The 22,785-nt window shown below is 38.4% G+C and overlaps 1 protein-coding gene across 2 annotated transcripts; it reads right to left on the bottom strand.

Annotated features, from left to right (window-relative positions):
* Nucleotides 1-155: 155 nt before the first annotated feature.
* On the bottom strand, nucleotides 156-12,528 carry LOC118816576 (annexin A5-like). Of its 2 annotated transcripts, none has more exons than XM_036583026.1 (13): nucleotides 12,465-12,528; nucleotides 12,174-12,215; nucleotides 7,479-7,563; nucleotides 6,517-6,611; nucleotides 5,620-5,733; nucleotides 5,222-5,312; nucleotides 5,018-5,097; nucleotides 4,399-4,449; nucleotides 4,068-4,161; nucleotides 2,347-2,442; nucleotides 2,178-2,236; nucleotides 719-841; nucleotides 156-560 (listed from the first exon to the last, which is right to left on the bottom strand). In XM_036583026.1, the coding sequence occupies exons 2-13, from the start codon at nucleotides 12,174-12,176 to the stop codon at nucleotides 498-500; spliced, it is 954 nt and encodes a 317-aa protein (XP_036438919.1). In that variant the 5' UTR covers nucleotides 12,177-12,215; nucleotides 12,465-12,528; the 3' UTR covers nucleotides 156-497. The 2 variants fall into 2 exon arrangements, with proteins under 2 accessions (XP_036438919.1, XP_036438917.1); XM_036583024.1 differs by having other exon boundaries at nucleotides 719-844.
* Nucleotides 12,529-22,785: the final 10,257 nt, after the last annotated feature.

Consider the following 22,785-nt stretch of genomic DNA (forward strand, 5'->3'; position numbering starts at 1 on the left):
GATGAATGTAAACACTAATCTCCACCGCACTTTTGCCTGGAAGGTCCTCAATTTGACATGCCTGATGTATGCATTTCTAGACAAGTAGCCAGTGAACATTTGCCAAAATAGAGTAATACAAACACAACATTTTTTATTTAGATTTTTTTTATTTAATGAAAGCAGCATGAGAAATAATCTTAAGTGAGCGCTTGGTTAATTTAGCAACATCTGTCTTTTACACCAACTGGCTTCTTAAGCTTTTCTTTCATTACCAGTCCCGTTTCACAAACTGCAGACTGTAACACAAGTACTGTTAAGCACAGAAAACTTCCACGATCAAAATAGCCTTCACTGATATTGATTATTAAAACATTATGCCATCACTATTGCTATTAGCTGCAGCTTTGGTATTAGTTGCATGTTCAAAAAATAGATATTTAGAATTTCATTATATTTGTCAAATGCATTACATTTTTTAAATCAAAATGCTCTGCAATGCAAGTTGTTTTTTGGATTTAGGCATCATCACCAGCACACAACAGAAGCAGCGTTTTGCAATAGTCACCATGGGTGTCATTCTGTGTGAAAAAGACAGAGAGAAAGAAAGAATGCTTTTTAAGCCAACAGACCACTTCAAGCAGTGTATGTGGAGAACTCCAAATTGCTGAATTATTATCATAATTAATTATTGTCATAATTCAGCAATATTAAATTACATATTTTTGCACATAAGTACCTTAATCATTTTGTGCAGAGAAGTTGCAAATGCCTTTCTGAACTCTGCACGTATATCCAGCAGGTCAATTTCACTGCGGGAGACCATAATCCTTATCAGGGTCGCATCATCAGTGCCTGCACCCTGCTTCAGAAACAGAAATTTGCATCAGTAACACACTGTACACACTTCTGTTACAAGAAACACATCAACAAAATCAATACCTTAACATTATCATCAGTACTTTTTATTGCGTGTCTTAAAGGGGACCTAACATGCTCATTTTCAATGTTTATTATTTTATTTTGGGTCTTTACATGCTTCAGTGTCCCTAAAACACATCATTTTTCTCACACTGTACAACTCTATTCACCCTCTCTGAAACTCTCTCTAAGCTCCTGTGGCTTTAAGCCCCACCTCCCGATGAGCCCAGCGTGCTCTGATTGGTCACTCGCATACTCTGTTCTGATTGGTCAACCACCAGAGCAGTTCCAACCCTACATGTACCGCCCCTGTCTTGCAGTGTGCACACAGACCCTTCTCTCCTGAGCAGCTGTAAACAGCTATCCTGAAAGTCAGGTCAGTGTCTTCTCGACATTTCTACAAAACTTGACAAACACTCGCTGGCTTTAAGTAAGGATTGTGTTATGAGATTATGCCATCTTGTAACAAAGAAAAAAGGCTGGAATTCCAACAAGGCATTTCAGGCAGCTAATAAAAGTGGTTTCTGTGGGATCGTCAAAGCCCTCTTTGGCACTGCTATGATTTGGTTCACATCCAATCTATAGCATAGGATGGTTTATATAACTTCATTTTAAAAATGTATACAAATAAAAAAATCTTTGAAAATGACAACTTTTCATTTTAACTTGACATTTCTGAAGAGTCATTTTAAATAATTACTAGAAGGTAAATTAATGTTTTAATATAATTAATGTTTTAAAAACATTTTTAAATCTACCCTTTTATTTGCTTGTTTTTCGACCCTGAGTCCCTCACAAACATGGCTCCCCAAGACTAAAGGTTTGGGCACCCCTGCTCTAGCAGATATAATATCACCTTAAGAGTTCTCCAGGGTTCCATTGTGGGTCCTATTTTATTAATTTTGAATGTGCTACTACATGCATGTATTAGTAGAATTGCCACTGCTATACAGAGGACGTGGCTGCATAGTTCAACATTACCTCATGAAACAGTAACCTTTGACACACAATGTTGCATATCTCACAGTTGCAATTTTACAGAGACAAAACTGAACCAAAGATGGTCAAACCGTTTTAAAAAGCTTAAAAGCCTAAAGCATCATGCTATTAAAAGTAGGAGGCTAGACTACTGTACACTGTTCCATTAAAGGTAAAATAAGGCTACACATCAATAAAAGAAATGGAACCCTTTCCTGCCACTTTAATGTGTTTGTAAATGCTATAAAGAAGACTTAGGAAAGACTGTCATCAATTAAGCACCTTCAACAACAGTTTACCTTCATGGATTTGTACAGACACTCAGCTAAATAGGCAGGAACACTCCTGGCACACTTTACTGAAAGTGAGAGAGAGAGAGAGAGAGAGAGAGAGAGAGAAAGAGATTTCTGAATACCAAATTGAACTGTTCACTAGTTGTGGGTGAATGTGTGTGAATGTGTGCCTTACCTACAGCCAGCAGTACTTCTCTCAGACCTCCAGAAGTTTCTCTCTGTATGCTTTCCTCGATCTGATGTCCAGACAGTTTCATATATGCGTCAAATACTGCAAATACAATAGATAGATAGATAGATATTAACTGATAGGCATACCAGCTTACTCGATGTGTCCGTCACTAGTCTGCGATTTGCTGTTGTAGTAGGCCTGCTGTTTGAAAGTCTAGCTCATGTGCTGTTTTGATAATGGGTATAGAAACAATAAGCATGCTTCTCCCTAGAGATGCACTGAGCCCAGTTTTTCTCTTCTAATACCAATTCTGATACGTCAGTTCTGGGTACCGGCCGAATTAGGATTCCAATCCGATATCCATGCTTTTTTTAAAAAATGGATTTAAATTCTGCATACCTCACTTCTTTAAATTCTGTATACCTCAAAAGGCTGCAACTAAAGCAAAAGAGTAATGTGGCACCCAGTCCTCTGGAACTACACTTCCCAGAACTCTCTTGGAGATCACATGACTGTTCATCAGCCAATAACAACCGTTCAATGATCTCCTTCACCTGAATACTAACATGTTACACCTGTTTTGCTTGTCACATGAGTCTAGTCAGTTAGTATATAAGCCTGGGGCTTTTAGCTTGTGAGGTATTGCTTCACTTCCTTGAACTACTGAGTGGTCTATATTTGTTTTCCTTTTTGTGTATCTGGATGAGTTTTTGGACTTTTGGCTCCGATTTTGCCTTTGCCCTTTTGATCTTGGTTGCCTGGCTCTTATGTTTTCCCTCATGTCTTTTTTGATTGTTTGGATCTGACTTGTGCATGTTTTTTGAATATGAGCTTAAATCATGTTTCAAACAGTAAAGCCTCATCATTTAACAACATCCACGAGCATCTACAGTTGTGTTGCACTACATAATGAGAATGAAAACATAAAATTCATCAGAATGAAAAGCAAGCATGAGGTATTACAAAACATAAACAGTAACTATCTAGAAGAATATTCATAACAATGCAACGGCAAAATAAAGAGTAATCATAATGTCAGTGTGAACTTTTCAGTGCAACAATTAAGTTGTAAAATATAAACCTTTAAAGAAAGTCTGAGTTTAGCCCTCGGAACATTAACTTTGCAAATATTCCATGTTGCTGTGCTGCTAGCAACTCTATCAAACTTAAAATATCTCTAAATTGCAGACGTTTGTTATTAGCCAGCACGAGTCTTGCAGCTTGTTAGCTGACATTTAAATTGAGGATGTGTTAAATGAGGCACCCTTATTATTCATTTCATATTTAACCACTTTCATTTCATTTACCTATAACTTTTTAGCCTACATGAAATTGATGATAATGCATAAGTATGAGATGTGATGCATTGCAGCTTAGAGAAATAACCGTGGTGGATTTCACTTTGCGAATTTATTTTCCCTAAACAAAGACGTTTCTCTGTAATGTGATTGTTTATAATTATTACCAGTACGAGGTTCAATGTTCTCCTAATAAAACAGAAAGTGTTTTGATGTTTATCACATTTTGGAATACTGTGCTTCAGGTGAAGAGCAAATGCAACTCAGAGACGGCATCGAATGTGTATCAGACACGTCTGTCCGATTAGTTTAATCAGTAATCAGTCAGTATCGTACCGATCTGATTTTTTCCATTTGAGAAATGTGATTTCTCTGTGGTTAATTATTAGAATGCTGCATAAGGTTTTCCTTTACTAAGTAAATTACCTCTCCTAAGGTGTTCAGCACTGCGGTTCCCCAAAATAGTGATGAACTGATCCTCATCAGTACCAAACTTCTTTTCTCCTGCATTAAAGAGTGCCTGTGCACAACACAAACACATAAAGCCTAAACAAGAGACAATATATTTCATGACCAGTTCTGATTTTTTTAAATCAGAAAGCAGAAAATATATTTAACATAAAATTACACAGAAGCCTCAGTGACTACATATGGTATATTTTTTACTGTATTTGTATATATATTTTTTTCTGTATCCATTTTGGTCTTATTTTCTTGTATACACATATACAAAGGTATCTCAAGAGCACATATTTACCTGAGCATCACTCTGGATAGTGCTCTCTTGTATGCCCGGCTGTCTGTTGGCCTAAAACCAAAACATTTCTCGTTATAACAAATATTAATACACACTCAAATACACAAAAGCAGTTAACATGCCCTGACATTATATAATCATTTAGACCAGTAAATATGCACTAAATCACCATCTACTTAATATGAAACATTTACCTTGTACCTCCACTCACTGGCCACTTTATAAGCTCTATCTCCATTATATGGGCATATAATTGCAGACTGTAGCCCACCTGTGGTCATATCCATTCATTATTTTTCAGCTTCTGAGCACTGTTGACCTTTATTTGGGTTGTGGACCATTCTCAGCAGTTTTTACAGGCACTGCTGGGTTGAGAGTGGTCCACTACCCAAAAATGATGTGCAGCCAAAAGTGATTCTGTTTTCAGAAGATAACCACTGATGGGTAGCTAAAAGATGGCCAACAAAAATTGAGCTACAGCCTCAGCAACGGTATACTAGCAAGCTGGAGCTACGACATAAGTGTTTCTAATAAAGGTGGCCAGTTAGTTTAGACGTACACATCACTCAGGTAACTGAGTAAATGCAACAATTATCCAAGGTATCTGACATAATATTACCTGTAGCAAAATGACCAGCATTTCTTTCAAGTGTCCACCAATGTCACCAGTCACATCATCCTCCAGGCTACGGTCGTACTCTATAATATACACCATAATTATCATCATCAGTAAATAATGTGTTATATCCACCCTCAATCACCAACTTCATCATTCTCAAATCAATTATACAAATGGCCATCAACATTACAAAAATGCTCTTACCCTGTTTGTAGGTCTTGATAATTTCTCGAATCTCATTTTGATTTCTCGATGCCAGGATCTCAATCAATACCTTCTCATCAGTGCCCGCCCCCTAAAAGAAAAACAAGCAGTGGGACATACAAGCAGACATTTCAGTCAAAGATAATTCCATTAGCACAAGGACTTTTTGTGATTTAGTACAATACAGAATTTAGTTTTTATGAGCAGTTATTGAGCATTTTAAAAAGGAAACTAGAAAATGAACTACTTTTTTGAAAAAAATCTTAATTTTTTCTGGTTGGTGGTTGTCAGGTTCAGAGAGAATGTTGTCACAATAATTCAATATGGTTAAAACACTGAAAGTGAAAGTGTAACATGATTTTGCATCTGTTTGATTCCCACAGTGTGTGCGTGTGTACCTTAATGGCATTCCTCAGTGAAGTCACGTCAAACATAACCGGTGTAGCCATCAGCGCCACAATTAGAGTCTCAAACTTCCCTTCCAACTCAGACTTCAGTTCACTCACCAAGTCCTACAGACACAGAGAGAGAGAGAGAGAGAGAGATGCTCTTACCTCATATAGTATAAGCTGATAGCCTCTTTGAGTACAGAAATAAATGTAACAACGAAGTTTGAGTGGAAGACGTCACAGATTACACTGAAAGGCGTCACAGATTACACTGAAAAGCGTCACAAGTTACACCAAAAAGAGTTACAGATTACACTGAAGTCACACATTACACTGTGTTACAGATTACACAGACAAGCGTCACATATTACACTGAAAGAAATTCTTTTTAAAATACATCCAAACTTTAGCTAAATGTAACCTATGTAGTTTACAGTATTGTTGCTATGATCCAATCTATTGTTCATCTACTAATTTCCCAGCTATCCATTTACATTATTTCAGTTCTTCTTTTTTCCTCTCCACTCAACAATAAGCTGACCACTTAGATGGTTGTGCTAAGCATTTGGCACTTTGTTGTGTTTCATTTTGCACATATTGGTATTACTGTATGTTCAACATCCAACAGTATCTGTTAATTTGTTACTTAAAAGAATTCTCACATGATAGATATTTATTTTTATAAATACCCAACACATTTAGTTTCCACACTGGCGCTATATTCTATGATACTCTTTGTGGCTATTGGTTTCTTATTTGTAATTTGTATTGTGTATTGTCCATTTGCGTAAGCATGGATTTCAAAAAGATTCCTGATGTGTAGTATAACTGCATGGTAGAGTTGGAAGGTAGTGTTATTCCAATGGAGATCCAAGTCCTAAACATATATCTTAACACTGATGTTACCTTGCCATGCAGCGTCTTGTAGGCAGCCTTGATCTGCTGGCGCTGAGCATTGCTGCGGGCAGTCAGCAGCTGCAGAATGGCTGCCTCATTGGTGCCTGAACAGACAGTAAAAATAAGGGTTAATGGCTGCTGTGTCACTTTTTACATTTTGAAGTTAGGCAAATATAAAAGATCCAGCAAATGACAGGTTAAATGTCCATGCAAGCATCACGTACTAACCAAACATGATATACAGTTGCCCCCAAAAGTATTTGGACACTTTAGCATTATGTCCTTTAGGTTATTTTATAAAGATACTTTTAGCACAACATTAAACTGATGGCAGATTCTTTATGTGGAGAAGAATTCCAACCAGACTGCATTAAGGTTACTGCAACGCATAGAGTCTGGGGCTGTTACAGTGGTGTCAGTAATCTTGTGTTCACTGATGTGATCATGAATTTAGAAAAATGTACAAAGGCAATGTGGATGCAAACCTGCAGAAGTCTACAAAAGCGTAACGATCCGAAACATTGGAGTGGCCTGTTTAAAATAAATGCCACGTGATTTCCTTGGTTTTCTGACACAATGCACATTTTTAGGTGTGGCACAAATGTCTAAATAATTTTTGGTGCCACTTATGCATATTGCTGATTAGAAGCAATAATCAGTGCTATAAAATAGGTTGTGCAGCTCATATCTATCACTCAGAAATATCCAATTGTTGGATTATTTATTTTAAAATAAAAACATATGGGTTGATGTAAACATGTTTTAATCTGTTGAAACACAATGATGTAATCAACAGAAAACCTTCAATTTCATAACATTTTTCATAACAACAGCAGCTTAGAAAGTGGAACAATATTTTTTTTTTCTGTGACTAAACTTCACTGACCTGATTTCTCATTCAGGTTTTGATTGGTTCATTGAGTAGCAAATCCATTAAACATTTCCAAAATTAAATGCATGCTGTGACTAACCCAGTCCTTTCATTGCCTTGTGAAGAGCCTCGGCATCATTATTGGCATTGAACCCACTCTGGGCCTTCACAGTTCCTCTTCCGGCCTAAGATAAGGAAAAAAAAAGCAGGTTGTTTCCTCTTCCATTTGCCTTCATTCCGGAATTTTAAAATGATAAATCTAAAATATCTTATCTCATAGATCTCATGTAGCCACATTCCCTGGCTTTAACACATCTGATTCAATACTGCTGAACTGTGTTAGAACAAGGGTTTATTAATAAACTTTTTAACTGGGTAATTTTAAGGTTACCCAGCTTTACCAGTATGGCTCTAAACTGTCACAGGTAAAACACTGTTGTTTGTAACAGGTGGGGGTGGATAAAAATAATAGACTGTAAGATGCATCACAATTCTAAGATTCGGCTTCTAACATGCAGTCGCAATACAATTCAAAATACATCAGCATCCTCCCAGTGTAAAATAAACCCACATACACTCAGAGACATTATAAAGCAGAATATTTTGGCATAGCCCAGCTTGAAGGAGGACAAAAAGGTAGGATCTAAATAATGCGGCATATTTGCAGTCACAAATGGTCACAAATTTCATGTATATGAAATAAAAGGCCCAAAAGCATAGTAAACATGACCTTACATAAGAATGCAGCCTTGTTTAACAACCACTTCAGCAACTTGCTAACAAGCTCATCCATTAACATTCAGAGTCTGACTTAAGTCTGAAGATTGAGTGAATCTGATAAGATGCTGAAACAAGAACAGTTAAGCCGGTGTACTGTGTAAGATCTGGGGATTTGGAGACCTCTCTGGTGGAAATGTGTAATTGCATGCAACATGCAGAAGAAGATTTTGCAACGTGGCTTACGCTTCGGACCCCTTCCTCGAGCTTAAGAATCTGATAATTCCTTGTGTGTTTAAAGAGAACTGAAAGAGAACTCAGTCAAAACGTGTGAAGGATGTATCGTCTGAGGATGTAAGCGAATGATCCACTTGCTGCAATTGCTGCTTTTTTTACTATGCATGCTGTTCATAATCAACAACAGTGTTAATATCTTACTATCTGATATATTTCCATAAGCAAGCCAATTGCTTTATGTCTGTATGTTAAAAAAGTGAAAGTGATTCCTAAATAACTCACAGTGATTCCAGAGGGAGACGATCATAATTGGCTCAGGTGTTCACATGTAAGCATGGCCTGGTTTAGCCCCTTGAGTGACAACAAGAGCATAAAGATTCCTTTTCCACAGCAGACGCTCATTAAAACCAAACCAAACCAAACACTGGAAACTCTCTGCTTAAATAGATCCAAGATATTTAGTGACTTCACTTTCTAACATGCAGTCTTTTGCAAAAGTTTGAAGTTATGTGTAAATAGGTTAACATCTTCTACTTGGAATACACTTAAATTTTACAGCCCGATTTCTGTTTATTTGTTGAGCTTAACATATTGGAAGAAAATGAAATATATATTATTAAATGCGCCTATATTTCTGCACAGGTCACAAAAGTTTTTTTTATTTAAGTATGTTTAATTCAGCAAATAAGCAGTTAGTGAAAATTAACACGTTGTTTGACCAGGAGTGCCCAAACGTTTGCACACAACTGCATTGGTTTCTATAAACATATGGACCAAACCTAAAGCAATCAAAGCTAATGGTGACTGTAAACTAACACAATCTGGGTTTAGGTCCTTGTTCTATTCAAAACCTCTTCAATGCTTCAATAATAGTCAGCCGATGTGTTTGGGTGCGTCCTTAAGGGGGTTCCACTGGCTGTGTGCTTAAGCATGGGTGCGATGAGACGTAGTAAAAGCCTAACAAACAAGTGTCTGGTTTCTGGCCAAAGGCTGAACTCAGAAGACTCAAGCTTAATAATTATACAATATCTAGGGATGATGCAGAATGATATTGGAATCTTTATGCTGTCTTCAGATAATCAGTAAAATAATGATCAGCACTGGCCAGATGTTTAGATTTGACTGATATTTCAAAATGATATTCATTTTACTGCATTTGTTACTCACTACAAAAGAATGTTACCTTTTTCTGTAACGCTGATGTCTACATTTAATGAATTTTAATGTATCGACATCAGTAGATACAGTCATATGCAAAAATTCAAACAGCCCTGGTCATATTGATATGCCAATTTTGTGTCCTGATGAAAGGAATTTCAGGAATCTCTGGGGCTTATTTCGAGCATGCTTTGTGGATGTGGTTGGATTTTTTGTTTTTTGCCACTCCCAACATGGAACTGTTACTATAAGTTAACAAAATTTAAGTGTAAAATGTGGCAAAAATTTTGTACAGACCACATTTCCAATATGTTACATTCAGCAAATGAACAGTAATTATACACACACATACACACACACACACACACATCATCTAAACCGCTTATCCTTCTGGGTCACGGTGGGGTGCTGGAGCCTATCCCAGCTGTCATTGGGCGGAAGACAGGATACACCCTGGACAGGTCGCCAGTCTATCGCAGGGCCAGTAATTGTACACTAAACTGTTTTTCATACAACCTTATGTACATGATAAACATTGGAAATCTGCTTCAGAATTCCCAAATCAGTACATTCCTAAGGGTCCAATATATGCACTGATCTAGAAAAATAAATATAAATATAAAAATGAACAAATTATTAATTTTACATAACTTTAACAGACTTGACCGTTACCTAGAGCAATTTATGATGGCAGTTGAATTACATTAGGTGGACGATAAAACCAAAAATAAATTCAAAAATCTATCTAACACTTATGGCATACAAATGAAGAATTCTAATGAGGTTACTGTGTTTTGGAGAGTTGAATGTTGTGTGTGAAGAACTGTGCATTGTCTGCAGTATTGTGTAATGGAAGTGAGTCAGAGCTGGATTCCTGTTATGCAATCCAAACATCCATTCTGTCAAGAGAGGGCAGTAAATAAAAAAAAATAAAAAAATTGTTAAAAATCCAAAGAGCAGCACTGACACTGGTCACCAATCTGAAAAAACTGTGTTAAAAAAAACTAACAACAAAAAAAAAAGCAAAAAATTGCGTCCAGTCACCTTCCTGGATGAGACAAAAATGTTAAGCCTATTGGATGGATTGCGTATCTTGCTTAAGCAGGCAAAAAATCAAACGTGGTGCTCAGAAAAGGCAGAGCCATCACAGGAAAGATGAATTTAAATTTCATCTTTTATGTCCAATATACATGCTGTGAGTGTCAGCAAGGTGGGCGAGGATGCTGGTGACACTGTTAGCACAGGGACACGCGAGGCTGCATCTGCAGCAGCTAGCATTAGCACCTTAATCATGCCAACTAACCCTGCTGACAGCGACTAACCAGCTGCCGGTATCACTACTCCAGGCCCTGAACGAAATCTAGGAGTATCCAACAGACAGAGCCAACTTCTCTGTTGATTTTACTGATCCCAGTGTGAAGAGGACCATACTTTCCCAAGGCTCATGTAAACCAGAGGGACCTTTTCCCAGGAAGAAAAATGGCAGATGCTTTTTAAAGTAATTTTTACTTTAAACCATCTTAGATGGGTTGCACAGTTCCTCAGAAATGGATGTGTTACTCGCCAAAGATGGACTGTGTTTATTGTGAGACATGCTGGCTTTTTCCAGATAGGAAGTGCTCATCCCATCATCCCCCATGGACAGTGGGAATTAATGACTGGCAATGACTGGCAATCAATAATTGTGGAGGAGATTGTATATATATATATATATATATATATATATATATAGTGATATGGGTATGCATGTGTTCCTTTAGATTGAATCTGTAACATGACAAATGATCTTAGACCCTTTTGCCCTTCACATTCCCACTTACTTTTAGCGAAACCAGTCTCAAACAAGCAACTTTAAGGGAACTGCCTTCTCACATTCTCATATCAAACTACACTTTTATATTAGCCAAGGGATGCTGATGTTTACAGAGCACAGTGTTTGAACTACATTTTGCTTCCACAATCTACTGCTCCACTTCCAGCTCTGCAAACAAGACCCCACCCATGTTACCATGTCAACTCAGGGACAAGTTGGAGACAATTATGATTGAGTTTGTCTGTGTAGTCAAAGAGATGGAAGTGATACTTGAAAGAGAGTGAGAGAGAGAGAGAGAGAAAGACATGACCTTTGAGAAACCCAGCCCACACCCATGAGTCATCTGCATGCTCTGGCAATGAAAAAAAAATACGCTTCTTTACGTTTCATGTTCAGGGGAAAGAGAAACCTCTCTGCTCTATAACAAACTCGTCTGCAAATCACAAGCATCTGTCTAGCTGACTTTTCACAGAAACTGCAGAGCACCAACACTGGAAAAAGCACTTTGGATTAAATTAGAACTCATTACATCAGTGTAATTATGATCAGTGATGGATGATTAGACACCCTAATACCTTTCAGGCTAAAATCATAATCCCACCTCTTTGGTGATTGAGCGCAACAAGTTGCATTATGCAACACTAGTAGTGCAAGTTGGCTGTAGAAATTATGCAAACACTGTAAGCTAACACATTTATTAAAGCTTGTTTATGCTTTTTAATGTCATTATGTGATGAACTGTAGCTGTCAACACTCATTAGCCTGGATATAAAGGTTAGCACCTACAGCAGACTGCCTAAATTAAATTAATAAGTTATATAGCTACTTTGCCACAGCACTATTTTTTAAAGACTCCCGCAGCTCACTTACCATTGTAACTTCAGACTGGTGAACTCTTCAACGAAGCTAAAGCTGTGACAGACGGAAATATAGAAAGATAGAAGACATGTTTTAGGATGTTTAATATGATGTAAATGATGCTGAGTTAAAGCATCTTCGGAATTATATAGTGTTATTATAAGTGTAATTATTAAACCAGTTTGAAAGAGCAGCCCAACGTTCCATCCTCAGGTAAATTAAGCTCTTACCTGCAGAATGTTGTGTTGTGAAAGTTGATCGAAATCTTACTGAATAGAAGTGAAAGTGTTGAAAGTGACTTACCAAAAGCACAGCAACTGCTGCAGTCTCTGAGAGAGGAGGAATGAGGAATACAGGAGGAATGAAGACAGCAGATGAGGAAAACACGTTTAAAAGCATTTGTGTTACCCAGAGCCACACCCTGGTACACACCTACACATCTACAATCAGTACACACTTACAACTGCTGATGTTCATACCTGATGTAGTTTTGGAGAAAAAGTAAAAATTTGCAAGACTCAGTCAAAATGTTTTTTATTGTGCTACCTAATAATAACTCTTTATCGTTCTTGCCGACAATTAAAATGAACTCCCCTATATGCATTTGACTCTTTCTGGAAAAAATGATATTCAGGTATTGAAAGGGTAGTTAGACTTTGCAGTGGTGCTGGCTAATCACTCAACTGCCTGTATTCTTAGCTAAAGTACAAACTTCAGCAGTTAGAATTTATGTGAAAATTTCTAATTTATTATATATACATACAACAAATTTGAACTTTTTTGGGGAATATGCATATTTGTCAATAACAGAAGTCTTGATTTAAGTCAATCTAAACTAGCTACACAACTTGAATTTGAACCAAAAGTGCTCAAACTTTCATAATTTGTTTTGAAGTTGATTTGATTTGCATATGAATCATTTCATCTCCTCATTAAGGACTATATTTAGTATAATTGCATCGAGTTGTGGTGTCAGAGGTTCATTGTAATAGTTAGACAACTGCATTTTTTTACCATTGGTCCAAATGATTAGTAACTGGAAGCACCAGTTTTTTAACACAATCCACAAATGTGCTTGAGCATGTGTAGATGGTCAGGTCTGCCCAGTTCTATTCATTGAGATACCAATCGACACAGTTCTAACGCCAATCTACCCAAGGTGATCCAACTTGTCAAGCTAGTCTTTGGAAGCCTTACAGGAGAGTCACACCTGTTTCGGTTAGATTATGACTGAAAACTCAGCAGATAACAAGCATTCCAGGTGGGGTGCTCTGTGCATGGACAGCTTTTATGAAAGTACAAATCACTGCAATGTGGAGCACATATGTTGGATTGCATGGCAGGTTTAGAGTCATTATGTCTGTGTTCAGATACAAATGAGCCAGCTTTTTGAGATGAAGAAAGAGTAAGGAGGACTGTGTGAGCAGAAGTTTCTTAATTCGGAAACAGAATTATTTGTAGAGAGAGGCATTCCCCAAATTTCTGAATCCTGTGCAAATGCAGCCACATCAGTTAAATATGTATAAGCATGTAGCCTTACTATGTTTAATAATATAAATCAGTTGAAATAAATAATTAAGTCATTACAGTCTTTACTTAGAGAGTAGTTCCAACATTCTTTTCAAATTTCTGCATAATTATATCTTTAAAATGCAATCAAAGTCATTCAGAGAGGTTTGGTTGAAATACACCAAAAATTTGCAGAATTACTCACAGTGGTGGTTATAGGAACCAGACGTCTGAAGAGTTAAATGCCTCTAAAAGCTACCTCACAAAAACGATTACATGACATTGGTAAAAGTACAATGTCAGTTTGGCATGAAACTGATTTTTTTGGTAAGTCTGTTCATGGTGAAAAGTGTTACATGCAGGGTGTTGTACCATATACCATACTTTTATCATCGTTATATATAACATATCTCCCCTTTGCCTCAGCCCTCATGTCCCATGGCAATGCCACCGGTGTCGGTAATGAGGAGTGGTCCAGTGGTCATGCCAAAAGACATAAGGCGAGACCGTGCCAGGGAGTTGATAGCGTGGCTCTTGTTGACGCTTGGGGTCTGGTTGATGGCCTCACGTTGCCTCTCACTGATGCCTGACACTGTTCTAGATACAGATAGCATGGTACTGCAGAAGCTCATCATGCAATAGTTTCACCACAGCACAGGTTAATCTCACTGACTCAATATGAGTCTGTCTCACTGATGCAAGTTGACCATAAAGAATCAAATCTCAGTGAATAAACCTGTGTATTTGTGTTTGGAGCTGTTAGCCTAAGGTATTTTTAATCTATCTCCTTATAGCACCAGAGGCCAACATTAGCTTAGCGAAAAGGCTAAACCACCAGCAATTCTCTCTCACTGATGCTGCACTGAGGCAAGTTTAGAGATTAAAGACTCAAATGTGAGAAAAGTGACCAGTGCTGAAGTGATAGAAAGAGAGGATCTTTTCTGATGGTTAAAGTTACAGTGGGAGTTTATTTATGTTTCTGCTCTGTCTTCGTATTTTATCTGTTCAGTCTGTTACATATATAGTGATGGCATGCAGGGCGGTGGAGGGGTTGTGGGGTTTAGAAAGAGTGCAGCCAGGGGCATTTTCTGGTTTGTGCAGGAACCCCTCCCAACAGGATGACTTTGCGGTGTTGAGAAAGAATAATCTGGGAGAATTAAACACTGAAAAATATGTCGGTGAGTTATTTTTTTTACATATAAATCAAATTGGAGGCTGTGCAGTTACTTTGTTCTTCTAATTCAATAATTCTACAACCAAAGTTAACATGGAATCTCTTAGCAGAATATATTTGATGTCAGAAACATGTTAGCCCACACTGGAAGGGCTGGAAAGCATCAGTTATGCTGCTTATGACACAACACAATGCTAGTGAACTGGCCCTGAATTTAAACTGACATTAAACATTGACAATCAAGAGTTTTTTGTGAAAAAATGTGAAGAGAACCTGATGATGTGCCATGTCAAGATAAGGGTGTTGGAATGCCTGAGCTTCCGTCAGCTTCTACACAAAAGAGTGTGTTGATAATGCATTTTTTCTGGAAACCTCTGCATTTGTCTTGACATAACAGACAGGTTTGTGGACGCTTGTGTCACTGCTGCTTGAAGTTGTTTCTGCATATTATTTACTGTGCATTATTTAAACAGGGGTCTGCAATAAAGAAATGTTTTGCCGAGCTTTCCGTGGAACACCTTTGGAAACTCCCCAACTTCGTTGACATTGCCTGGCTTGCGGCTGAATGGAATTGAAGCTCTTCAGCCGTGTTTCACAATTTAGAGGAAAGACAGCAGCAAAGGGAGACCAACTCTATATTAATGCACATAACAAGCCCATAAAGATGGGATAGTCAGATGTCCTCAAACGTCTGGCAATTTAGGCCCAATCCCATTTCTTATTTTTACCCCTACCGCTTGTTTTCGAGTGTCAGCTTATGTGGTTGAAATCTTTCCCTATGAAATGGGACAACCCTCAAATAAAAAAAAGAGCATTACTTCATTAACAGGCTACTAGCACTGCTCTGTTGGCGACCCTGCCAGTCTGCAGTGATAGCAGAGGAGGGTAAAGTTCAGCAACCTCACTGCTGGGCTTCAGTTACATTTAGGGAATCATATACCTTCATAGAGGGGTGTAGCACGGCATGTGCTACCCCGGGCTCAAGGAGTACGCTGGAGGCAGGGTTCAGGTTTGCAGCAGCCACATTTATTCACACACCAAATAAAGAAAAACCAAACAACAAAAGCTATGCTACGTTGGCCACTTTTCAGTGACTTTCACCTAGCTCAGTCTTTCTTACTCCAGCTTTCCAGCTCTCCAGTCAGTCTCTGTTGCGGCTGCTCGTCCCTCACTGTCGCTCTGTTCCCTCAGCTCTTTTTAAAAGCACCCGAGCCGAGAGGGAATGAGAGGTCGCTGCTCCGCCACCTCGTTACCGCTCGCTCCTTGGCCTCATGCCTCTCGTTGCCTCCGCAGCCCGGAGAACGAGTGGGCGTAACGAATGGGCGGAGACACTGGCAATCATTTCTTGCATCGGCCAATCATATAACAGAGATGGACTGTCAATCAAAACTTGCATTGGCCAATCACAAGTGGGAATTACCTGTCTCTCATTTTATGCATCAGCCAATGGTTTGAAGGAAAGTGCAAAAAGGCGTTCCATACTGTTCAGGCACGCGGAAGTGGGAAGATAGTTTAAAGCTTTGAAGTTGCCTTAAATATCACCTAATTTCTTATTTCAGATCAATACGTTATTATAAGTATTGTTTCACTTATATGCTATATGTACATGCTTAGGTCTCTTTGGCAGGTAAAGCAGGACGGAGTTCATGCAAACACTGACTGACCATCGCACATAAAAGCATCAGTGAACTGATAGAACATGTTCCTCCTGACTTTATGGGTAAATACATGAGCACAATATAGAAATATGTGCTCATATGCAGTTCTGACTGGCGTGTCTTTTTCTGAGTTTATCCAAACACTGATTCCACCTAAACTTTGCTTGTTCACAAAAAGTGATTTCATAGCCACTTGGTTCCTAATGGAACTGTTTGCCTTCAGTGTTTTGTGCTTATGATGATTTTAGGTCTCGGGTCTGCAGCATTCCCCTTCTCACAACATCCAGATTACACGTTTGGCTGCTTCTGCTTAGCGATTTCATCACTTAATCCATTTATCGTCCAGAACACGGCCAGAGAACTTCATTTAATTTACCTACCAGTTGAAAAAAGTCATAGAACCCATTAAACGTGTCTGTCGGTTCCTGGTGGTTTTCAGTAGTCGCTAATGGTGTTCTGGGTTGATATCACAGTGTAAGGGATTCAAATAATTTAATCAGCTGTTCTGGGACTGATTCCATATACAGTTGTTCGTTTCCTAAAGTTCTCTAACGGCAACCATCAAGCCAATTCCCATTAGGAAGCACAACCATCAGGTTTTACTCCTAACGGTTCTGATCGTCTTCAGCCTGGCTTTCATCAGTTTCAGTAGTGTGTTTGTTTTTCTGCGAATGAACCCGACATTATGTTTTATCGTCGCGGTTTTATTTTGAAAGTTTCCATATTTAATTACCTTATTATCACTATGAGAACGTTCATATACATTCAGTGTAGCTCTTGTTGCCCAGCAGTTCGCTGTTTTTCTCTCATAAAACCAACAGAAACTCTGTGGTGTCAGAGCAGCACTGATGCCGTTAGCAGGCTGGCGGTGCTGGTCGGGCTGAGAGTGCAGGTCTGCAGACAGACCGTTAGATTGGCTAATGCAAAAAATGACGGACAGCTCGTTCTAATCTGCGGTTGGCCAAGGCAAAATGTGATTGACGGCCAAGAGTAGTTATTTAATTGGTTGATGCTAAAAATGATTGACAGACTCCCGCCCCCAGTTACCTCCCCTTTAGGGCTCCGGTCTAGTATAGCTCCGGTCTGCAGCATTCCCCTTCTCGATACTGTTGATTGTTGGAAAGCTGGTTCAAACGCCTGCAGTGCTGTTTAAGACAAATGGGGAACGTTTGTGGAGTCCAGGGTCTGGCAGACCATGTGTTGAAACACATGTGTGAACTACGAATCGAACAATTTGTTGTATTGATGATTGTGCGGTTGATTTCAAACTCTTTTACAGTGTGCATGATGTTGATGCTAAACGTTTACAAAATTTCAAGAATCAAATGGATATTGTTAAATCAGTGTCAGATGAATGGCGTGACTTGACACAGTTATGTATAGATTCTAACAAGTCAACCTATGTGACTATCGGTAAGATCGTGTCTCAATTATGCCTAAGAGTAATGATACAGCAAAAATCAGTCACGTACTTTGCCTGTGTATGTACATATTAGACGTTTGTGTGATAAAACTTTCAACATAGAAACCAATTAATGTTTGTAAAGTGATTGAAACATTTGTTGAATATTTGGTTGAGAGAAATGTAGATGTGTGTGAAAATTCTAGATTTCATTGATGCTTTGTGAAATATGAATAAAAACTGTGAATCAAACAAATTTGGTGTCATTATTTCCAGTAATGCCATCTATCAACATGTCAGATCTTATGAAGAATGTGTATTATACGCCATCTAACTCTGGTTCTTTAGGCGGTAAAAACCGTCACACATCAAGACACACATCACCGACATTGCTATAAAAGTGAAAACTGATCAGAACCAGCATGTTAATTTTTCCTACGGCAAAGTGGTTGCAGAACTACATTTTAGACCTGTAAAACATCCAATCAGGTTTTAAATGGATTTTTTCAACATGCACACCACGGATCCTGAATGCTATGTAGCTTATTATCAAAAGCAAGCAGGCGGCATCATGCCTGGCTATACCCTGCAATGTATGGAGCTGGTTTTGGTGGGATTTTTAGAAATTTATTCAGAATGGCAATACCATTTTTCAAGAGGGGGATTAGTATAACCAAACCCCATCTAAAAACAGCTGCTAAAAACATTGTACATTATATCGTCAGCAACGGTCTGACACACGCAATGAGAAAAAACCAGGATGGATCAGGCATGTTGGTGAAGGCTCGAAAATCTGTGAAACGACCCCCTGGTAAGAGGCGTGGTCGACCTGCTAAGAAAACCAAACGCCAGGTGAAAAAACACAGTCTCAAAAAGGAAGAGAAAGGGGAAACAGACTACCTGACCATTCTACAGAAAGACTATAAATACAATTTTCTAATCATGGCACTACTTCATCGCATGTCTGAAGAATGTATTAAATCAGAATCGGACTTGTTTACAGTACCCTTAACACAAATGGCTATCGAGAAAAACACTCATGTTGAAATTCCACCACTTTCAGCGATATCCGACACGGCTCCTCTGGAGTTTTTCATAGCCGGAAATGGTGAAGATTATACTGATCTGAATAACACACTCTTGGACCTTCGTCTTAAAGTCACGAAACCTGATGGAAGCGATATAGATGACGGCGCTGCTGTGGGTTTGATAAACTACCCAGGAGCCACAATGTTTTCGCAGGTCGACGTGTCCCTAGGCGACAGGTTGACATCACAGAGTTCGAGTACCTATCCGTACTGCTGTATCATAGAGTGTCTCGTGTTTTCTCCTCAGGACTCTTTTATCTGGACACTGCAGGGCATATGGATGAAACAAACCCCGTTAGGAACAACAGCGGCTTGGCAAAGACGGCTACATTTACAAATGCTAGTAATGTGGTTGAACTGTTGAGTCCAATTCATAGTGACATATTTTTTCAGGAGAAATTGATGCTTAATGGTGTTGATATAAAAATTCGGATGACACGTAGTAAGGACAAATTCTGCCTAATGCGGAATGACGCGTTAGCTTACAAAATAAACATCCTCTCAGCATCTTTATTTGTCAAAAAAGTATCAGTATCACCAGCTGTAAGGCTAGGCCATGCCCAGGCATTACTGTCAACAACAGCTAAATACCCAATTGATAGAGTGTGTCTAAAAAATTTTTCAATACCTGCTGGAACACGTTTCTAACCAAGAAAATTTGTTCTTGGGAACGTTACCGAAGTCTATGATAATAGCGATGGTTGACAATGATGCATTCACAGGTGCATACAATAAAAAGTCCTTTTGCATTCAAACATTATGACTTGGAGTTTCTAACAGTGTATGTGGAGGGACAACAATATCCAGATAAACCGCATCAACCCGATTTCCATTCTGGTTCTGCCGTACGTGAATTTTATCAGTTAGCTCTTGCATCTGGAAGGCATCTGAAAAACCAGGCATTACCTATTGACAGGTCGGATTTCCTACAGGGGTATACACTGTATGCATTTAATCTTACGCCTGATGAAGAATGCAGTCAACATGTGTCTTTGGTAAAATTGGGTAATATAAGACTGGAGGCATGTTTCAGACAACCCCTTCCATACACCATAAATGTGATTGTGTACGCTGTTTTTGACAGTACTATTGAAGAGTCTAACCGACAAGCTTCAGTGGATTTCTACTAATGAACACTTTAGAGCTCACTGCCGTCATGGTCAAAGTGGCTGTTAACACACATTTTCTTGGTGTGTTAGCATGTGACCAATTACCAACAAATGTCCTAAGGAAATTACCAACAATGGTCATTATTAATACACATACATCCGATCTTCCCGGAGAACACTGGCTTGCCATCTGCATAAGTTTTTTGACAGTTTTGGAAAAAACGATAACAATAACAACAACAATATACATGTATGTACATAAATATATATAACAAAATAAACAAAGCCAACATTAGGAGTCTAACCATTTACTTCTGTCTATAGTGGGTGAGATAAACATGGAGGTTTCAGTACTGCCAGCGGGTGTTTGTGAAACGTCTTTCACAGGAGTAGCATAATCATCAGACTTTTTATTTTTTTAACAAAATAATTTTTTGTCTGACATGCTTGTTTGGTATGGTAGAAAATGGTATATTTAAAACAGCAAAGGCCTCTAGAAACTCAGCCCACCCCAGAGGTCTACAATTGTCGCTAACCCTGTGCGGTGCTGTTATACTTTTCACCAGAATATGTCAAGTCCAGAATATGTGACGTCTTTTGACTTAGACATTTTATCTAAAACATACTCAACATTCTTCTTGCTTTGAGAGGGTACATTTCTGAGAACATCATTGATTAAATCATTTTTGTCGTCGGTCTGATATGTTTCCTCATCATTAACATTATCTGTCGGTGGTAATGACAGTGTTAAAGCGTTGGTCTCCATATCACCCTGTTTAGCAATGGTTAAATATCTTTGCAAAACAATGGCGTACAGCTTGGCCTTCTCATGGGCATCAAGATCATTCCTGCTCAAAATATTTCATATAGTCACGTCCAAGTCATTTTTTACAACTTGTCTGATAGACTCCCGCGGATTATCACTCTTTAACTTATCCAACTGGTGTTGTGGTACCAAAAACATTTTTTCAGTATACTCCATATCTTTCAATTTATTTGGCAGTTATCAAACTTGTTATAAATGGTAGCGCAACACTCAACAATGGAAGAAGAAAATCCCCTCCTTTCTGATTAATAGCTTTCTTGTTTTGTGATGCACCAACCTTTTTATCAGCAAAAAAAAATTATTTCAGACTTCTTCTTCTTTAACATGCGATATTGCGTCATTGTGAGAGGTATAGTCCCATTAAGCACATTGAAAGCTATTTCACACAGAGTTAAGATGAGATCATTAGACGCCGTTTGTAAAATAACACGTTTCTGCGCAGGCTTAGCTTTAAATAGAAGTTTAAGAAGTGACAGGTTTCTATATAGTCGGTCTGACATATTGACCTATCTGTGTTTTTTCTGCATGTAAACAACAGGTCTGTTTGAAAGCAGATCCGTTCTGAGACGAAATTCTTCAGGAGTCTTTGCGTTATAATCAATCATGAGGTACCCAAATGGATCTCTTACAGCATTTTGAAAACACTCCATGAAAAACTTTGTATTACCGGAGCACATCTGTCTACCTAACACACCGACCTGATTGTTGTCTCTAGGATTTTTAAATAATATGAGGTCATTTGTGTTCAAACTAATGGTCCTACTAGATTTTCCTTGAAAAAACAAATTTTGTATTAGGTAAATGGCACTTAAGTTTCGACGGTGTACGTACTGTGTAAATACCTTTTCTACCTCAGCATTATTGCTAGTATCTTTCATAAATCAATAATCAACAAATTATTTCTGTTAAGCGGTAGAAGTGTGTCATCATTTAGTGTTGTTGGTATCCCTTAAACAAAATGAATGTTTCTTAATTTTAGCATTTCATCATAAAGCGGCTGCCAGCCATCATAAACGTACATTATTTTTTCAATTTTCTTTGAAATCAACTCATCAGTGCGTTCAATCAACTGTTTTACAAAATATGTTTTTCCAGAATTTGATGGACCACTTATTACACATGAAAAGGGATGTTGTAATCTAAAATCAAACCTGTCAACCTCTAGCACCCGGCGATAGTCATGGACATCTTTAGTACCCATAAGGAAGTGTTGAAAAGTCAGACAACAAGACCCGCTTGTTGTATACAACTTTAAAGCGTTTCACCACTGACTTGTTTTTCAGTGTGAGGTTCTTTTTATTTCTCACGATCCCGTCTGCACGAGCCAGTATGTGTCAACTACTATCGCGATTTACCACGTAATGATCTACAAGATCAATCAGTGTGTCGAGTCTGATAAGTTTTGAGTTGTCAGAATTCAGGGTGATGCCTTTTGCTTTCATGCACGTTTTACCGGTTGCTGCATGATAACCAGATGTTTTAGGCCCACCCGAGCAGAACTCTGCAATGTAATCGCCACCACCAATCTCATCTTTCAAATCACCAAATCAAGTAGGGGCCAAGAGGAGGTTCCCAGTCACCTTCACGGGAAACAAAAATAACACTGTCAGTGTCGCTATACAACAGTCTGTCGCCTAATCTATCCATCAGATTGTACAGTTCTAAACGCGTGTGAGCTGTTGTAAAAGCACCGAGAAACACATTAATGTCATGAGTTAGACCTTAGTCACCATCAGAATAACACCACTGGATCAGCGCCGTAGTGTCCGACACAAATGAAAAGTATTTAACATCATATCCATCCCCAAAGATTGTGAAAACTGTTCGGGGTCTGTCAACAACTCAGACACTGGCAAGT

This window comes from Colossoma macropomum, unplaced genomic scaffold (genome assembly GCF_904425465.1).
Source record: "Colossoma macropomum unplaced genomic scaffold, Colossoma_macropomum, whole genome shotgun sequence".
In the NCBI taxonomy this organism is placed as follows: domain Eukaryota; kingdom Metazoa; phylum Chordata; class Actinopteri; order Characiformes; family Serrasalmidae; genus Colossoma; species Colossoma macropomum.